The sequence below is a fragment of the Pelobates fuscus genome, chromosome 2 (genome assembly GCF_036172605.1).
Source record: "Pelobates fuscus isolate aPelFus1 chromosome 2, aPelFus1.pri, whole genome shotgun sequence".
NCBI lineage: Eukaryota > Metazoa > Chordata > Amphibia > Anura > Pelobatidae > Pelobates > Pelobates fuscus.
Genome location: NC_086318.1, coordinates 260,531,297 through 260,548,418, shown reverse-complemented (window position 1 = coordinate 260,548,418; position 17,122 = coordinate 260,531,297). Strand labels below are relative to the sequence as shown.

General features: G+C 41.6%; 1 protein-coding gene across 1 annotated transcript; it reads right to left on the bottom strand.

The window, feature by feature from the left end:
• Positions 1-432: 432 nt before the first annotated feature.
• On the bottom strand, positions 433-15,521 carry LOC134585772 (proteasome subunit beta type-1). The gene is made up of 6 exons (XM_063441236.1): positions 15,311-15,521; positions 13,319-13,426; positions 5,716-5,797; positions 5,346-5,475; positions 3,756-3,862; positions 433-814 (listed from the first exon to the last, which is right to left on the bottom strand). The coding sequence occupies exons 1-6, from the start codon at positions 15,418-15,420 to the stop codon at positions 629-631; spliced, it is 723 nt and encodes a 240-aa protein (XP_063297306.1). The 5' UTR covers positions 15,421-15,521; the 3' UTR covers positions 433-628.
• Positions 15,522-17,122: the final 1,601 nt, after the last annotated feature.

The window sequence follows — 17,122 nt, the reverse complement described above, 5'->3', positions numbered from 1 at the left end:
CCTGACCATAAGCAAGTCTAATTGACTCTTGACATTTTTAGATATGCATGTATCTATTACTCGTATGTACCTTTAAGAAAAATGTCTTGGTTCACTCTTCTACCTATCCACTCTTAAAATATGCAGTCTAATCAAAATGCTGATAAACAGTAACGTTTCACTATGTTATGTTTCACCTTAAACCTACATGTGCTGTTGGAACATTGCAGGATCAGCTATGTTATTACTATGCACGACAAAAAAAGAATTTAAAAAAAATAAAATCTACACTTTCATCAGGAAAGATTATATCTTAAACTGCAATGTTGACCTATTGACAAATAAAAGTTGTATTTAGAAGATGAACAAGGGACATTTGAGAACCCTTATAAAGCAACCCCCCTGCGGAATATAAATGTAAAATGATTAATAAAAGTGAACACAATTTTAAGCTTCTTTGTTCCAATACAGTGTTTTAATTATGAGACAGGCCAACATAACAAAAAGTGCTGTATGCCCACTGAGCACTAATTACACAAAAGGTCAAACAAAAAAAAAAATCCTCCAATGATGTTTATTTACCAATTATCTGTATGTACTTAAAAATATATATAAAATGAGTTGTTACTTTAATTACATCAGTTATCAACTAATCTTTCCTCAGAGACATTGTCTCTTCTTTTATGCCATCCTTGGTAACAATACTTATTTTAAGAGCATCTCCTGTGTATACATCTCTCTCAGCTGCTGATATGAAGACATCTTTGACCAGCTGTATCGCCTTCTCCAATGTTAATGGTAGCTGTTCCACATTCTGCATATTCTTGTACCCAATCTAAAAAAATTGAAATAAAAAAAAAAATGAACAGTTATTGTCAATCGCAAAGATTAATTTATTTATTTGCAGTTACATTTTAAGAAAAGTGTGCAGCTTTAAAATAGGATGTACTACAATCCCAGGTATTAGGTACAAACATTATTCCTTGGGATAGACTGCTCTCTAGTGGACAACATGAGTTACAGAGGGAACTACTAGATAAAAGACTTCTGTATTCATATTCGGAAGAATGACAAAAAATTTTTTGGTAATTTAGTCAGAATTAGCATGACTGAATGGCTCGCCTATCAGTTTTTTTTTTGTTCGATGTCATTCTGAAATTTGTTCAGCATGGCAAGGGGGAGAATAAAAAAAAAAAATCATCATTTATACCTCCCCCATGCCGCATGTTGTGGTGTCCATGCTAAACAGCGAACTGTCAATGCCCCAATTTAAAGATTTGTGGAAGGGGTGGACAAATCACTGTCCACCCTCCATGCCCTTGGGGCCAATTTATTTTGGGACACCTGGTTTCCCCACCCCTGATTAATGGATGGCTATGCAATATCAGTCAAGGCGCTTATTACTTTAGATGGGAAGTATATTTATTTAAAATTTTACAGGTATAGGTTTAATGCTCCCACACCCTCTACAGTCACAATAGAAATCAGGAGAAAAAACCCTAATACATATCACACGTCATATCAGAAATGTAATAGGGGGGGCGGAGCCTAGCGGTGAACCTGGACGGTCGCATGCTTGCTGTGCTCCGCTCAAACTCACACGAAAACGGGCAAAAATACCAGCAAAGAGACCCCAAAAATTCCCAGATTGTACCTCATAGACCGCACAACTGAATATGGGCCGCAAGAACAAGAAATCTCGGCCAGACAGGAGCCCACAGAGTCGGGATATTGGGGACCTGTTCCGGAGCTCAGAGAGCCGCATGGAGCAAGATGGCGCTGGAGGATGAAGGAACCTCTTTCTCCTCCGACGACATGGCTATAGCCCCAGCGGACAGGCCAGCTCAGGCGGCAAAACGGTGCAGCACTTCACAGGACGCTGCTGCCGACAGAGAACCGGTCACGGCAGCACTACTTAAGGAGATGCTGGCGGAACTCCGCGCAAATCTAGCGGGAGACCTGGCCCCCCTCAGAAAGGCCGTGGAACGCACGACCGCACAGCTGGCCCAAGTTGAGGCTGTACAGACCACACACGAGGGCCGGATTGCAGCTCTGGAAAAGAGCTTTGCAGACCTGGACAAGCACCGAACGCTGATCGACCGCAAGCTGGACACACTTGAGGACCAGAGGCGCAGGTACAACCTGAAGCTCAGGGGGGTGCCGGAAAAAATAGACCAAACTGACTTACCACATTTTGTTAGGCGCCTCATTGCGGCCCACCTCCCTCCGAAGCAGGCAAAAAAAACCTGAGGCTGGATGGCATGTTCCGCCTCCCCAAGCCCACCAGTGCACCAGCGACCGCCACCCCGGACCTCATCCTCAGGTTCGGTTCTCTGCAGGACAAAGCCTTACTGCTGGCAGCGGTGAGGGGGAAAACCCCGATTACTTTTGAGGGGGCCTCGCTGCTCCTATTTCCAGACCTCTCGCGGAATACACTCCTATGGCGCCAATCTTTAAGACCACTACTCCAACACCTCCGGGCAAGCGATGTGCCCTATAGGTGGGGCCCTTCCCGTACTATCATAATCACGGCCCAAGATACCACCCTCCGGGAAGAAGCATACCAAGAATTGGAGAGCCACCTACAAACGCTGAACATACCGCTGAACAACAGAATGGGGACCAGCTCCCTGGCACAGGTGGACCCGGCCGCGATAAGAGACTTTGTACCAAGAGCGACAAAACCCTACTCTTCCACTGGACTGGGGACTTAGGAGTGCCAAGATCAGTGATCCTCCACTATTCCAGTACCCTGCCAAAGGGGCAACTTGTACCACCCCGGTAGACCCTCAAGCATTGAGCTGGACTGCCACTCCAAAAGATTGTTGCACTGTTATTGTTTAATTTTTTACTTTTCTTGCCATGTGTTTTATTTTGTTTCACTTTCTTGCCTACTACCACTGACTGCCTCTCTGGTTGCCACCCACGGTACACACTGCTAGCCTGATGGGGCACGGAGCGGGACAGCGGCACTACAATGCCACTCAAACTGAGACACCCACGCGGGGTCACAACACCACCATGCAGACACGCGCATGACAGTCCTCTTATCCTCTCTTTTTTTGACCGTCCAGTCACCTACTTGTAGACTACACACACGACAAACCCTCCCCCCCTCCCCCCCTACGTAGGGAAGGGACATGTACCCAAGCCACGGGATTACCTTCCTCTTATACTAGCCACACTGTATGCAACCCATTGGCAACCCACCTCTCTAATGCCAATTAATCCGGTCTACAACATAAAATTTCAACTCACAGACACTCTAGCAGACAAAATGAACACAGACGTCTCCCTCTTGCACCATACTATATACATCTATTGTTCAGGTAAACCAAAAAATGTGCAATGCTTCCCATGCCATAATGTTATTTCTCTCTGTGAACCATCTGGTTTGCTTCAGCTGTTTTGGCAGAGCAAACTCGTCTGTTGAATATTTGCACAAACAAAATAAAGAATTTAAAAAAAAAAAAAGAAATGTAATAATAAATCAGAAATTAAAATTATGGGTTTATTATTAATGATTATTATTTTATTATTTATATAGCGCCATCAGATTCTGTAGCGCTGTGCAATGGGTGATAAATATATATATAAAAACGTGTAAGTGTACAAGTAATTTTTTATTTTTTTTTAATGGTCCATTTTTGTCCACCCTGGTAAGAACACCACACTTAATTCATACACACACACACACAATGTGCCTCAATAAGCACTTTTTGTTATAACTTAGAACTTTTGTTCTAACTTTTTGTTAGAATATCTACATTGCGTACCTGGTTATCAAGTAGGGGTTGGAGCATAGCACTTGCAGACCCACCCGCTTTATAGGTATCTCTCTGGTATGATCCAACAGGGTCAAAACTGTAGACTGCTCCTTTACCTTTGAGAATAAAAGGGGGGGGGGGGGTGAATTAAAATAGTTTTAGTCAATTGTCTTGATTCCATAATTTGCATTCAAGGTATTTTTTTAATAGTGCACTTAAAAGGATTAAACTATTATATAAAATATTAACAACTGAACATATAAAAGCCATAGCTTCCATAAGATTTCAAATCTATTTGCCAGACCGGGCAAATATACATATTTCCATGCACAGTGACATACCAGTTATAAAATGGCACCTGAATATAATCTCTGAGAAGCATTCTTGAAAGCTGAAAAATACATGCTTTCAATACGAGATATGGCAGGGCTGCCCTGATTAACCTAGACAACCCCATGTAAGTGAGCAGGGAATTTTTTTTTTTTAAATATTACAAATTCCATTATGATCACAGTGCTGAAGGGAAGTAGCAATCAGCCGAACATACGGTGTCTCCTGTACTGTACTACAACTAAAAAACACCATACAGAAAACACCCGTCAAAAGTTTTGAAAACAGCTCAGTTTTTAAATGAAAGTGGCCTTTTTTGTTTAAGCTTAATGTCTCAATGTGTTTTTAATAACTTACTGACTTAACTTACTTTTATAACATTACAGGTTGTTCACTGGACTTGAACAGTTTGAATTTCAATAAACTTGACAAAAAGTAGGTATTCTAAAATGTTACACTGGTAATGTGTTCGTGTAATATACACAACTGAACTGATACTGCTAGTTAGGCCTTATATGAAAAAAGCATGAATGTTCGGAGTTTGTTTATGAATTCATGAGTGCATTTGTGTCAAGTTCTTTATATACACAAGATTGTGTAGATATTTATATGCAGAGCATTAATGATTATATATGTAGTATGTGTGCATGAATGCAGAGGTGTGTTTAGAGTCACAAAGAATTTAAAAATATATACATTTGATTTTTTTTTTACTTAAGATTTTTAATAGAATGCTTTTGGATGAAAGATCTATCTAAAGATAATTTTTGTATTTAAGGTACATTCCAGGGGTTATTCAGCATGAAATGAATATTTTTTTTATGCCGCATATATATTCATGCAATATTTAAGTTTGTGGTAAATTAATTCAAGTTAAGTGGATTCTGAGCAAAATAGGAAAACACATCTAAACATTTTTAAATGATGGCGTCATTCATGCAGTAAGTTGTAAAACCTTTGTGTTTCTTTGTCAATATGGAAGCACTGAAAGATCAGGGACAAAATGAAAGATTAACCACTTTTCTTTCAGGCCTCCAATATATATTCCAGGTCCAGGCAAAAAATATGATATATGGGTCATTCATTCTTTGTACCAGATCATGATTAACAATGTTCACACTGAGAGCACACATGACTGAAAAAAATAATACTAACACACACAACCTACCAACAAATTCTAAGTTGTGTTGGTTTTTTTTTATGTGTGTTCCACAACAGATGTCATTGAATATGTATTCTTAGTTTAACAATTATGTGACACATTCCTACCGTCTTCATCAAGGCCCCCAATTATATTATATACGTAATAAGGAAAAAAGCGTCGCGAGTAAAGAATGGTTGACAGCATTGCTGCAATGGCTCCACTAGTCATCGTCTTGTTGTTTGAATGCTTGTACATCTAAATTTAAAAGACAAGACAAATGCGTTAAGCAAAGATTATTATGGTTTTTCAAAATTGATTATTTAAATTTTTATTTTTTTTTAAATAAAGAGTGTTCTATAACACGAATTATAAACTACAAGAATAAATATATTGGTAAGCAATGTATTTTAATAAATGATAAACAAGGTAAAACCCAAAAATAACAGACAATGTTAAGATACTTCTTAAGTAATTTTGATCAAACACGAAACTTACTTTTAGCCTAGCTTCAATTATTTTTGTAAGTGTAAGGCAGTCCCCATGGAATCCACTGCATCCAATAACAGTTTTGTCAGTTCTGAAAAATGCAATTAAAAATAGGTAAATGACCCACAATTGTGTACAGGAATGACTGGGTGGAAAAAAAGAAAAAGGGAAATGGAAAAGGAGTAGGGGTGCATCTAAAAACGGATTACTTAACCAAGAAAGAAAAAAAATGCAGTTGAAGACTAAAGGAACACTCCAGGCACCATAACAAATTCATATAAATGAAGTTGTTCTGGTGTCAGGATGCACCCAGCGTAGTCTTACCTCATAAGGGATAAATCTTTCTCGATTGGCTTAACCCCAAAGTTGCCTCCAGCACCGATCTGCGCTCCCCGCCAAGGCTAAATCTAGCTTCTGAAATTTCACTTTCAGGAAGCATGGAGTGCTGCCAGGCAGCCGCGACGCTACTTGGCTGAGAGAATGAGCTGACAAACCAGTAGTCTGTGTTAGTAGCAAGTGATTGCTGTGAAAGCCAATCACCTCAACCACATTGCGCACATCTTACTTTGCATCTCGCTCTAATTTTCACTTGCTAGTTTGATACAGAGGAGCAGAGACTTGTGTCAAAGTGCTCCAATGTATCCAGTGCTAGAAATATATAAAATTTAAAGTTATATTTTCCTCTTTTCCTTACTGATCACCAGTGTAAATGAAGATCAGCTACTGCAGTACTCATCTGTAGAGACTCACTGGTGTTATAGGGGTTCATTTTGTAGTTCTGTGAATCACATTTCTCCCCCCCCCCCCCCCCTTTGTTTTTTTAAGTTGAACGATTATTTTAGCTATCTGATCACTCTTACCGTGATCATCTATGGCAATGTTGTCAGCCTCTGGCACTGTAAAGTTTTTTTTTTGTTACTTTTGATCCTATATTTTTGCCCGTCTTTTGTACTGATCATTTCTGACAGTGTCAGTGCACTATATTGCACTAAAGTTAAAAATATATTTCTACTAAATATTTTATCACTGTTGCCTTGATCCTATGTAGCAGTGCAGCAGCGTCAAACTGCTTGTACCACAGTGGTTAATTTTCTTTTATTTAAAAAAAAATTAGTGATCTGAAAATTTTTATGGTTAACAATTATTGCACTGTAGTACCATATATGTCCTTTGAAAGTTAAAAACTTTAATTGGCCAAGCCATTTCATCACTGTATGCTACTGTGATCTTCTGTAGCAGTAGTTATGAGCTTGTCACTGGTCTGTTATTTGCCTTTTAGACATTACCATGGCTTGCCAGATTTGTTTAGAATCTAGGAGCCAAACTAATTAAGTTTAATTTTCATTAAAAAAAAAAATTTTTTTTTAAAAAATGCAATGCTCAGGGACATTATAGACAGCAGAACCACTACAGCTTAATGTAGTTGTTCTGGTGTTTATAGCATGTACCTGCAGACCTTTCAATGTAAACACTGCCTTTTCAGAGAAAAGGCAGTGTTTACATTTCTGACTAGTAACAGTCACTCAGATGGCCACTAGAGAGTACTTGGTGGTTTTCAGCTACATTCAGCGTCTCCACGCTCTGTATGGAGGCGCTGAATGTTTCCCATGGAGATGCTATTTCTTTTGCTGCGCATGCTTGATATCCTTCCTTAGCGGAGATCATAGCGACTGATTATTTCAGGCATTTAGGCAGGACCAGCCACGGAGAAACGGTCACGGGAAAAAAGGTGAGGAAAAACACCTCTCGTGCGATCGGAGGCAGGCAGGCACCTAGACAGAAAGTTTAAAAGGTAATTACCAATTTTATTTTCTCCTGTTACTTAGATGTAGCATCATTATTCTTTACAGTAGATAAAGGATTATTCTAGTTTCCATGATCATTTCAGCTTTTAGAAGTGGTCATGAAACAAGTAATCAGTATGTGCTTTTTTTTTTTTTATTCTTTTTTTTTCGTGCAGAGTTATAAATAATACATAGAGACAAGCAATGCCACGATAGCTATTGCCAGCCAACTGATCAACAGGTATACAGGGTTATGGCATCTAATAACATTGCACATTTTATAATATATTGTGAGACTGACTATACATATCAAGGGTAAACAGTAATATTAGTGTGGTTCAAAGATCTACGTCGTAGTTTGGGAACAGTAGAGGTTAATGTCAGGTTAAAGATTTGCACTGATATATTGATCTGACCTCGCCTGTCATAGTATCTAACTGCTCTTGTGTTTTCGTGAAACAAGTTAGTACCAAGCCAGTAGGAGAAAACCTGCTACGTCGTGTTAAACTAAGACTGGCTGTAGGAGTTATGGAGCAGGCTGTAAGTAGTAATTTTAACTAGATGTTGCAGTGTAGGTGTGGTAATCCTGTGTAGCTCTCCAATATATGGATTGTACGGTAGGTTTAGGTTAAGGTTAAGTGTAGGAGGTTACAGAATTAAAACAGTCATTAGAGGCGTGTAACTCGACTCAACTAGAGTACAGTACTGCCCAGCCTGCCAATACTAGTGTATGCGTTTTCAGTATAGAACTCAGCTCTCGTGAGTCAGAGGACAGAGACCGAGACCGGCAAACTAAAAAAAAAAATAAGAAAAACACTGACAGGCTATACATACTGCCTAGAACATTGTAGTTCAGAGATAATATTACAGGGTTATACAAAAGTACAGGTAATAAGTTGCAGGCTAGGTGTCCCCTGTATACTGAGTGTAACTTATAGTTATATGGACACGGAGCATATTATGCATTACCATGAGACATGAAACCGTTGAATTCCCTCCCTCTGTACTGTTGCCCAGCTTTGGTTTATTTTCGATGGCATAGAGAAATGTGGTTGCAGTAAGTGTTGTTGCTGAGCATATAGTGAGTGAATGATTGCAGGGGCGATGAGGTGACAGTGGAGTGAGCGTGGTGTATGTCGGTCCTCCCGGTGTAGGAGTTACCATGTCTGGTAGTATCTTTTGCCATGTGTTGGCAGACGGGTCTGTGGTGTGTCCGCTTGCTAGGCAGGGTATCGTAGGGGGAAAGAATGGGGTACAACCTTTACAACAGTAAAATGGTGTTGTCATATCCGTGAATAAGAGGGGTCAGTAAAACCATGGGTAGTGTCCAAACACGCAGTCTCGGCCCGTGGGTCATTTGTGTCGCCCTTCATGTAGTGACAGCTGCATAGGAGTCGGGTGTTCTTCCTTGGGGGATGAAAATGGTGGTTCTTGCTGGATCCCAGGTGTGGGTTGAGGTGGTGTTGCGTACTCCCTGTTGTGTCAGTGAGTCCATGGACAGGCCCATCTCGCGTAGTAGCGTTGTTGAGCTCTGGAGGTCTTGAATGTAGTACGTTTCGCTTCCTTGCTTGACCATTAGCTTGTGGGATTGGTGCCAGCGGTATTGAGTCCCCCGTTGTTGGAGTAGGGAGGTGAGCGGTCGGAGCGATCTCCATGCCAGCGTGCCACTCGATAGGTCGGCGTACAATGATATCGCCACATTTTCGAAGCGGAGGGGGGGGGGGGGATTTGTCCCGTAGTGCTGTGAGTACCGCTGCTCTATCATTCCCAGTAATTATCAAGTCCCTGGGGGCTGTTGCTGGCGCTTTGTTGGGTTTAGGGAGTCGGAAGAATCTGTCCAGTATGATGGCTTTCCTCTGCCTCTGTGGCAGCAGGGCCGCCAGCATGCGTCTCAAGAAGTGTGGCATTTCCTGCTCAGAGAGGTCGTCGGAGACTCCTGAGTTTGAGGTTATTTCGTCTCCGTGAGTCCTCTAGGGCCGCGGTCTTGTAACACGGTCTGCTGCTGCAGGTCTTGTACGGTTAGGTGGAGTTTGGCAATTTGTTGGGTGCTGGTATGGGAAGTTCCCTCTAGGGCCCCTATGCGGCCCGTCAGCCCCTGCAGGTCAGTGCATACCGCCGTGATGTCCGCCAAGATGTTTCTTTGTAGGTCTGCTAGCAGTGTCTTGAGGACCTCTGTGGTCACAGGTGAGGAGTCAGACCCTGCTTTGGTGTGTTTCGGTGCTTGTGAGGGAGCCGATGCAGGCATGGGTAGGTAATCATCAGCGTCGTCAGACAGCCCATCCGAGAAGTTTGAGCAGCCACTGGAAAGCACGGCCATTTTGGGCCCGCTGGCGCCATGCGCTTGCCTCCACATGTCCCCAATAGTGAGTCCCGGTGCGGGTTTGTCCGTCGTTGGTCGCTTAGATTTGCGCCCCATATTGTCCAGGTCGACCCGATGGGCTATTATGGTCAGTTTTCGGAGGTTAGGGTTTCGAGTTTTAGGCGTTTTGGCTGCTGTGAGCACGGAGCTACAGGCTTGTGCGTCCGTTCACCTCCGTGGTCAGGCTCCGCCCTCCAGTATGTGCAGCTTTTAAATACTAGATTAACACATTCACCAATAAAGTGCAGTGCTGGTGTTTCAGACACAAAATTTAAATGGTAATTACCCCTTTTCAATTTCACAGTTTTGTAGATAAAAAGGAATCATCAAACCTCAGCATAAAACCATACAGAAAATATTTACAAAAATAGTATAATTCACTATTACTAGTGTAATTCAATTAAAACACCAATGCGGTGTTGTTTCAAGGTTCAACTCCCAAATGTAGGTAGAATCTTAAGCCTGTCATAAATAGTGGTGAAAACCTGTTTATATAGATCCTCTGGATAGGGGTGGGGGGTGGTGTGGTAATTTGTACATTTAGCCCCTACCCGTCACCCTTGGGCAGGGGGGCAATAGCCCCCCCAATTGTCACTTGGGCCCCCACCCGCTGCTTATGGGTGGGATTAGGGGGTGGACAATAATCCCCTTTTGTATTTTAGGGTCACCACCTGCCACTCATGAGTGGGGACCAGGAAAGTAGGTCCCCCCACTATTGTATCTTAGGGTCCCACCCGCCGAGGGAGGACACTAGGTCCCCCGTTTAGTTTGCCCCCCTGTTAATTATTTTTATAGGTACCTCACTAAGGAGCAATTCATTAAAGTAGTAGGGGTGTCTTTTTTACAACAGTTGGCAGCCACTGGCTGCGCTCACTGTTTAGTAGACATGCCCCTACTCACGGTATAGCAAGTAGGGGCATATTAATTACTAAGTAATCTTTACTTAGTATTAGTAAATTTGGCTGAGAGACTAATTTAGGTCTTTCAGCCTTTTAGTAGATAGCTCCCAATTTAAATGAAATTCCAACCGAACAAAGGTCCTGAATTGCGTCTTGACACAAATGGACAAACTGTTCTAATTTTGTTAGGACGAAATATGGTCGTTTCGCCGGCGTTCAAATTGTGGGGATATTGCTTTGACCACAGGAAATAGAGCAGACTTTGCTCCTCCCCTGGGTCAAAGCTGGTCAAGCGTAGGAAAAATACACAAGATAAAATAATAGTCCCTACTTTGTGTTAGGTTTTAAAGAAAACTAGAGCAGATAGCAAGAAATGAAGAACAGATCCTGAGGGATAGAAGAGGAAGCGGTTGAGGAAAGATAAGTTCGGCGTGACAGTGCCGCTTGAATGAATACTGTGATTAAACGAAAAATGTAAGTGGACTAGAAAGCAATAATTGCTTCATCAAATTGACTAGCGTTTAAAATCCCCTTTGCCAACGGTTTGACAACTTAGTAGGGGCTATCGCCTTCTCTGAGTCTTGAAAGCTTTTTGCATTAAAGGGACACACCGGGCACTACTACAACTTTAATGCATTTGATACATTAATATGATACATTTGGCAGGTGGGCTAAAGTCTCTCATGTAAAATACTTTACCAACGATTCCAGAGGAATAACCAGTACAGGCATACTTTTGACTGAACAGGAGAATCTTCAGCCATCACTTCAAGCTGTGAAACAGTTAACTGGAGGAGTGCACAAAAGGCTATCTATGGACTTGGATAAGCCACAGCTTCTAACAGCTCCATCTTCTCCAGGTCTTGCTTCAACAGAGAAAGTGGTGAGATCCATATATCATATCTATGATGTTCGCTTCTTGCTATTTTTAGTGTGTACACACTGAGACCGTATATACATCTTTTTCAATTTTTATATTTTTCCATATTTTGTCTCTTCTTAATTTTCATTTTTCCAGTTAAATATTTTCTGAAAATATTTTTTCAGCAGATATATTGTTTCAATACAATCTCTCCTGCCAGAAGGATACCTTTAGCTGATTATACATAGGGCTCTCAATCATACAGTGCCGTTCTGCACTATGACCACTGACACAGTCGGACTCTATTGGGGTGTATCCAGTAATGTGTGCTGTAACATTGTAAATTTAATTGGTTATTTACTAAACATCTCACTTTGCCTTGAGTACATTTCACTTATTGTTTTGATATAATCGTCCATTGGTAATAGGCAAGTAAAAGGATTTTTCTTTATAAAACAGCATTTTTTTGAGTGCAGCATCATATATTTGTGTAAAGTCTCTCATGGACATTGGAGAAACTAAATACCTCCATTTGTTTAAATATGCAAAGGGATTTGGGAAGAGCGCAGGTAACTTTTCTTTGGTTTTTACTGTATGCATTGGGGCTGATGTGTACTATGGTCATTGCTGCCACCCAGGAGTGATAGGAGTTTGAGCGCAGTACTTGTTTTTTTTTTGTATTAATATGATAAATTTTCTTGTATTCTAGGTTCTTTAGTTTTCGTACGAATAAAAGTTTTGCTAAACGCTGGACCATAAGCCTGCCTCCTTAACAATGTCCCTTAATGCCAAAAGACTTCTTTATCAAATGTAAGCACAGTCCCAACCCCAACAGCACTGATTGAGCTGCTTTTAAATTCACAAACTGGCTGCAGATGTCATATTATAAAGAGGCGGTGATATCCAAAACTGTAGTCTCTCTGGGTGTCCTCTCCTTCTAATGCAGGTTGTTTTGTAGTTCAGATCATTCAGTACGATCAGTGGCTGAGCTGTGTGCATACATTTGAAAAGGAAGTTTTTTTCTGAAGTGAGGGCCCATGGCTAAAGAGGCAGGCTTTTGGTGCAAAAACTATAAAGAACTGAGCATGCAAAAAAAATATACAGAAGATTAATGAAGCCAAAATTTATCAAAAGTATTACAGTTGCATTGGTGCATGGAGTGCACCTTTAAACTAAAGATTTAGCTAATTTGCTGGGAGTTATCAGCTGACCCTGCATAGCAGGAGAGCAAATGTAAGCTTCATGCAGGACCTTCCGTCTCTCAATGAAAGAAGTGACTGATGACCAGTGGATCCCAGATAGGAACTCAACCCATTAACAAACTTTAACTCGCTAATGAGAGCAAGAGGTGTCTGTGCACCATAACATGATACCAGTGCACTGTAGACTTACGGTTTTGCAATACTCATGCATATTAGTGTGTCAGAAAGACACTAAGGGTTTTCTGCAGAAATAGATTCAATCACTGAATATATTTGAAGTCTGGAATCAGCATGTAAAGTATGAGTCCAATGATTCTCGATGAGAATCTTTGGATTCAAGGTGTCTCAATGATGAGAGATACACAAACACTTTTATAGCTAGAGCGTTCATTTAATGTGTAAACTTCAAGAAAATAAAATTAGATATTTCGCATTAAAAACAAACAAAAAATAATTATTTTATTCAAGAGTATACAGTACACATCTACATATGTTACGTAACTCACAATTTGTAGCACTTTGGTGTATCCCTGCTGTGAATGGAGTATCCCTCACTCAGTCTTGTGTCCGAGGCAACAAGAGCAAAATCATCACCTGCAAGAGCCAGCACTGTACTGTGAAGAAAAAAAAGAAAATGCACACTGGATTAAAAAGAAAGTAAAAGCAGTGTTTCAAGTCAACTAATGACAAGCTGTGCAAATGCATTAAAGAAAATAAACATTTCTTTTAAAGACAGTACCACGTAAACAAACCAGTAAAAGTGTGCATTAAAGGGATAGTCAAACTGCATAATGCTCTAGTGGTAATGGTGCCAGGAATTCCCTCGCACCATCAAATTGACACTTACTTGCTTTGTTGGGACTTCCATTCTGCACTTTTATTCTAAAGCAGAAGTTCATACTTTGTACATTTTTCATTGAGAGTATCAACTACCATTTGTATAGAGCTGCTTCATATCTTTCTGCTACACATTGGCTGTAGGACTGCAACAAGTTTTAGTTACCTCTGGGTTAGCAATGACATAACTTTCTCGCAATACCTCCTTCAGGACAACAACATTGGCCTACAGCCTAGTTATGGATCAGTCCAATCGCGCATGTGTGTCAATTTCCATGCTCCACTGACAGAATGCTTCTCATAGAGAAGCAATGTATGCAATGAATCTCTATAAAAAGTCATCACTTTAAGCAAGTGCTAAAATTGAGTGAAGAAGACAATTCTCACAGCTCTGTGATAGCTGGAAAAAATGTAACTATGGAGAGGCTCTTCTGCTCATAGAAAAGAGTGAAAAACTGTTCATAGCTAGCCTCCATTTGATTGGAAGAGCGTGACACTGGCTGCAGATGAGCTTTTTGTTCACACTGCTCCTTAATCAAGAGCATTAGACTTGACGAAAAAAAAAAAAAGAGTCTACGTGAAGCTGCGGGAGGCAGAATGATTGGTTACACGAATTGGGTCTCAGTGATGAGAAAAAAAAGTTAGCAAAACTTTCTATTATTTATTTAGATTGAGGTAGGAAAGGGGCCCTTAAATTTAATGCAGAGGAAATCACTATAGCAGTACAGCTTTGTATTCCTAACCCTGTAATGTTCCTTTTATAAGTGCCAACATTATAACTGGGATTGCTCTGGGCAGTTTATAAGCAAATTTAGCTATACGTAGGCATCCCTCTGAAGCAACAATTCAAGTGGACGTGACATTAGGGTTACTCCAACCACCATGGCCATTTATGCTTTTAGAAGTGGTCACGGTGGTAGGAATGCTTGAAATGTTGCATTTTGGAGATATTTGCAATTTTGTGAGTTCTGGGTTGCATAAGGTCAATTCTGTGCAAAAAAAATGTCTGTCCGCGGCGCACAGTGTGCTTCGCCTCTTGCAGGCAACATATAGTGCGTCTCCATTTTTTTTTGGGGGGGGGGGGGGGTCTCTCCTTCGTTCTTGGCTTAGAGCTTGTGCAGAAAACAGTGAAGCAAAGTTTTGATTGGATCAAAGAGAGGAAGGCTGAATAGTCAGAAGTCAGGGTGTGGAATCCAGCAATGGGAGTTCTGTCCTGTGCTGAATGCGAGATAACTTTATACTTAAAGAGTGGTGGTTGGCCCAGTAGGGCACTTTGTATTAAAACACATTAAATAGGGTTGGGGTAACCATTAATAGAGTAAAGAAACCATTAAGGTGTGCATTGGAACCATGACGCTCTATGCAGTGTGCCAGGTCCATGAAACCTTGCTGGCTAGTGAGCACTAGGGAATATCACTGTGTGTGTGAGATACACTGTGTGTGTGAGAGCATGACTGGCCGCCCAGCTCGGTGGGTGTCTGCAGTGCCATGCCGGGGGTACCGCACTCCCAGGAGCAGCCAGAGAGCGGAGTCCCCTAATGGTGAGGATGGGACAGCAGGAGACGCTCTGTATATTAGTGGCATGCAGAGCCCCGCACGGCAGCCATGCTGGAGCTAATCACCGGCCGGCCGGGTGTACAGGACACACACTGGACTCTTACCCTCCGTTGAACGTGTAAGGGCTGAATCGATGTTGGACTGGGCCGGTGTAATGATACTCCATTTTACCGCCGGCCGGAGCGTAGGCTTGAGGGGCAGCCGACATATACATCTTCTATAGACAAACTAACACCACAAAATGAAAGTGAGAGCTGGCATAAAGCTCAGTGCTGTATCACTATCAATATGGCGATTTCAGCACTTCCGCTTCCGGTGACGGCAAATCATTTTGTGTCATCGTCGTGTTAGACCAGCCCCCTCCGGCATGGTAGAAGGAACCTGGAACCATAGACATAGACAGGACCTGGAACACCAAGAGCAGGATTACTAGCCGCACGCCGAATAGCATGGACTCAAGCGATTTAATATGCTTTACTAGTAATTCAGTACTGTTGGAAAAACTTTACATGTTTTATCTACAAAAAGAAATCCCATAGACGGTAATGGTGATTGTTGTAGATAAATAATTTGGAAAGTGTATTGAATCATTTGCTAAGCTTATATCAGAGTGGCGGATTTGAGGCTCAAGTAGCCAAAATACAACTATTGCTGAGCTAGTGAATTATTCAGTAGCCATCCAATTTAACTTAAAGTTTGTCCTTCAAATAGTTTCCAAACCACAGGTGTTAAGGGCTCAGGTTTGTAGTTATCAGGTTGAGCTTTTAGCTATGCACTTACTCCCTTTAATACATGGATTCACCTGTGTACTCCCTTATGGTGAACCTATTATAACAGTTTCACTTTAAGGAGTTACCATACCACCATAACCACTTTATTGATTTGAAGTGGTTATGGTGGTAAGAGCATGTCAAGTTTATATACACTCTGTTCTGGTGGGTAGTGTTGTTGCGAACCCGAAATTTTCGGTTCGCGATCGGCGAACGCGAACTTCCGCAAATGTTCACGAACCGCCATTGACTTCAATGGGCAGGCGAATTTTAAAACCAACAGGGACTCTTTCTGGCCACAAAAGTGATGGAAAAGTTGTTTCAAGGGGACTAACACCTGGACTGTGGCATGCCGGAGGGGGATCCATGGCAAAACTCCCATGGAAAATTACACAGTTGATGCAGAGTCTGCTTTTAATCCATAAAGGGCATAAATCACCTAACATTGACACCTGTCCTCAAAGCCCCTGATACACTGACACAGAGCAGAATAGAGACTGTTCCCCGTCCTCAGAGACCATGATACACACTGACACAGAGCAGAATAGAGACCAGGGGTCTAGTAGCGTGGACACCCAGCACAGGTCGTTCTCCTTCAGCCTTTTTATACGAGGGTCCCTCAACAGGCACGACAGCATGAAAGACCCCATTTGCACAAGGTTGGATGCCGAGCTACTCATTTCCCGTTCCTCTTTCTCACACAGAGCAGAATAGGGACTGTTCCCCCTACATAGGGTCACTTGGCAGATATGGATTGACACCTGTCCTCAAAACCCCTGATACACACTGACACAGAGCACAATAGAGACTGTTACCCCTACATAGGGTCATTTGGCAGGTATGGATTGATTTGACACCTGTCCTCAAAACCCCTGATACACACTGACACAGAGCAGAATAGAGACTGTTCCCCCTACATAGGGTCACTTGGCAGATATGGCGGGGTCGTGGGAGGGGGAGGATGACTTTCACCTCTTCCCCTGTTAGATTCCCGTTGTGCTGTGACATCACCCTTATACGCTGTGTAAAGCATACTTTTTAATTTGATCAGCATGGCCACTTGAGTTTTTATAGTTTTCACGCTGCTTGTAGTTTATATATGGTTCACAAAAATCAAACAAACGATAAAGTAAACATGTAAGGATT

Bases quoted from the DNA above. Each gene is read 5' to 3' on its own strand.
- LOC134585772 (XM_063441236.1), bottom strand. From the start codon at position 15,420: ATGTATATGTCGGCTGCCCCTCAAGCCTACGCTCCGGCCGGCGGTAAA. The intron at 13,427-15,310 runs GTAAGAGTCCAG...TTTTCTTCACAG, and splicing joins CCTTACACGTTCAACGGAGG to TACAGTGCTGGCTCTTGCAG. The intron at 815-3,755 runs GTACGCAATGTA...CAATTTTTTTAG, and splicing joins AACCCCTACTTGATAACCAG to ATTGGGTACAAGAATATGCA.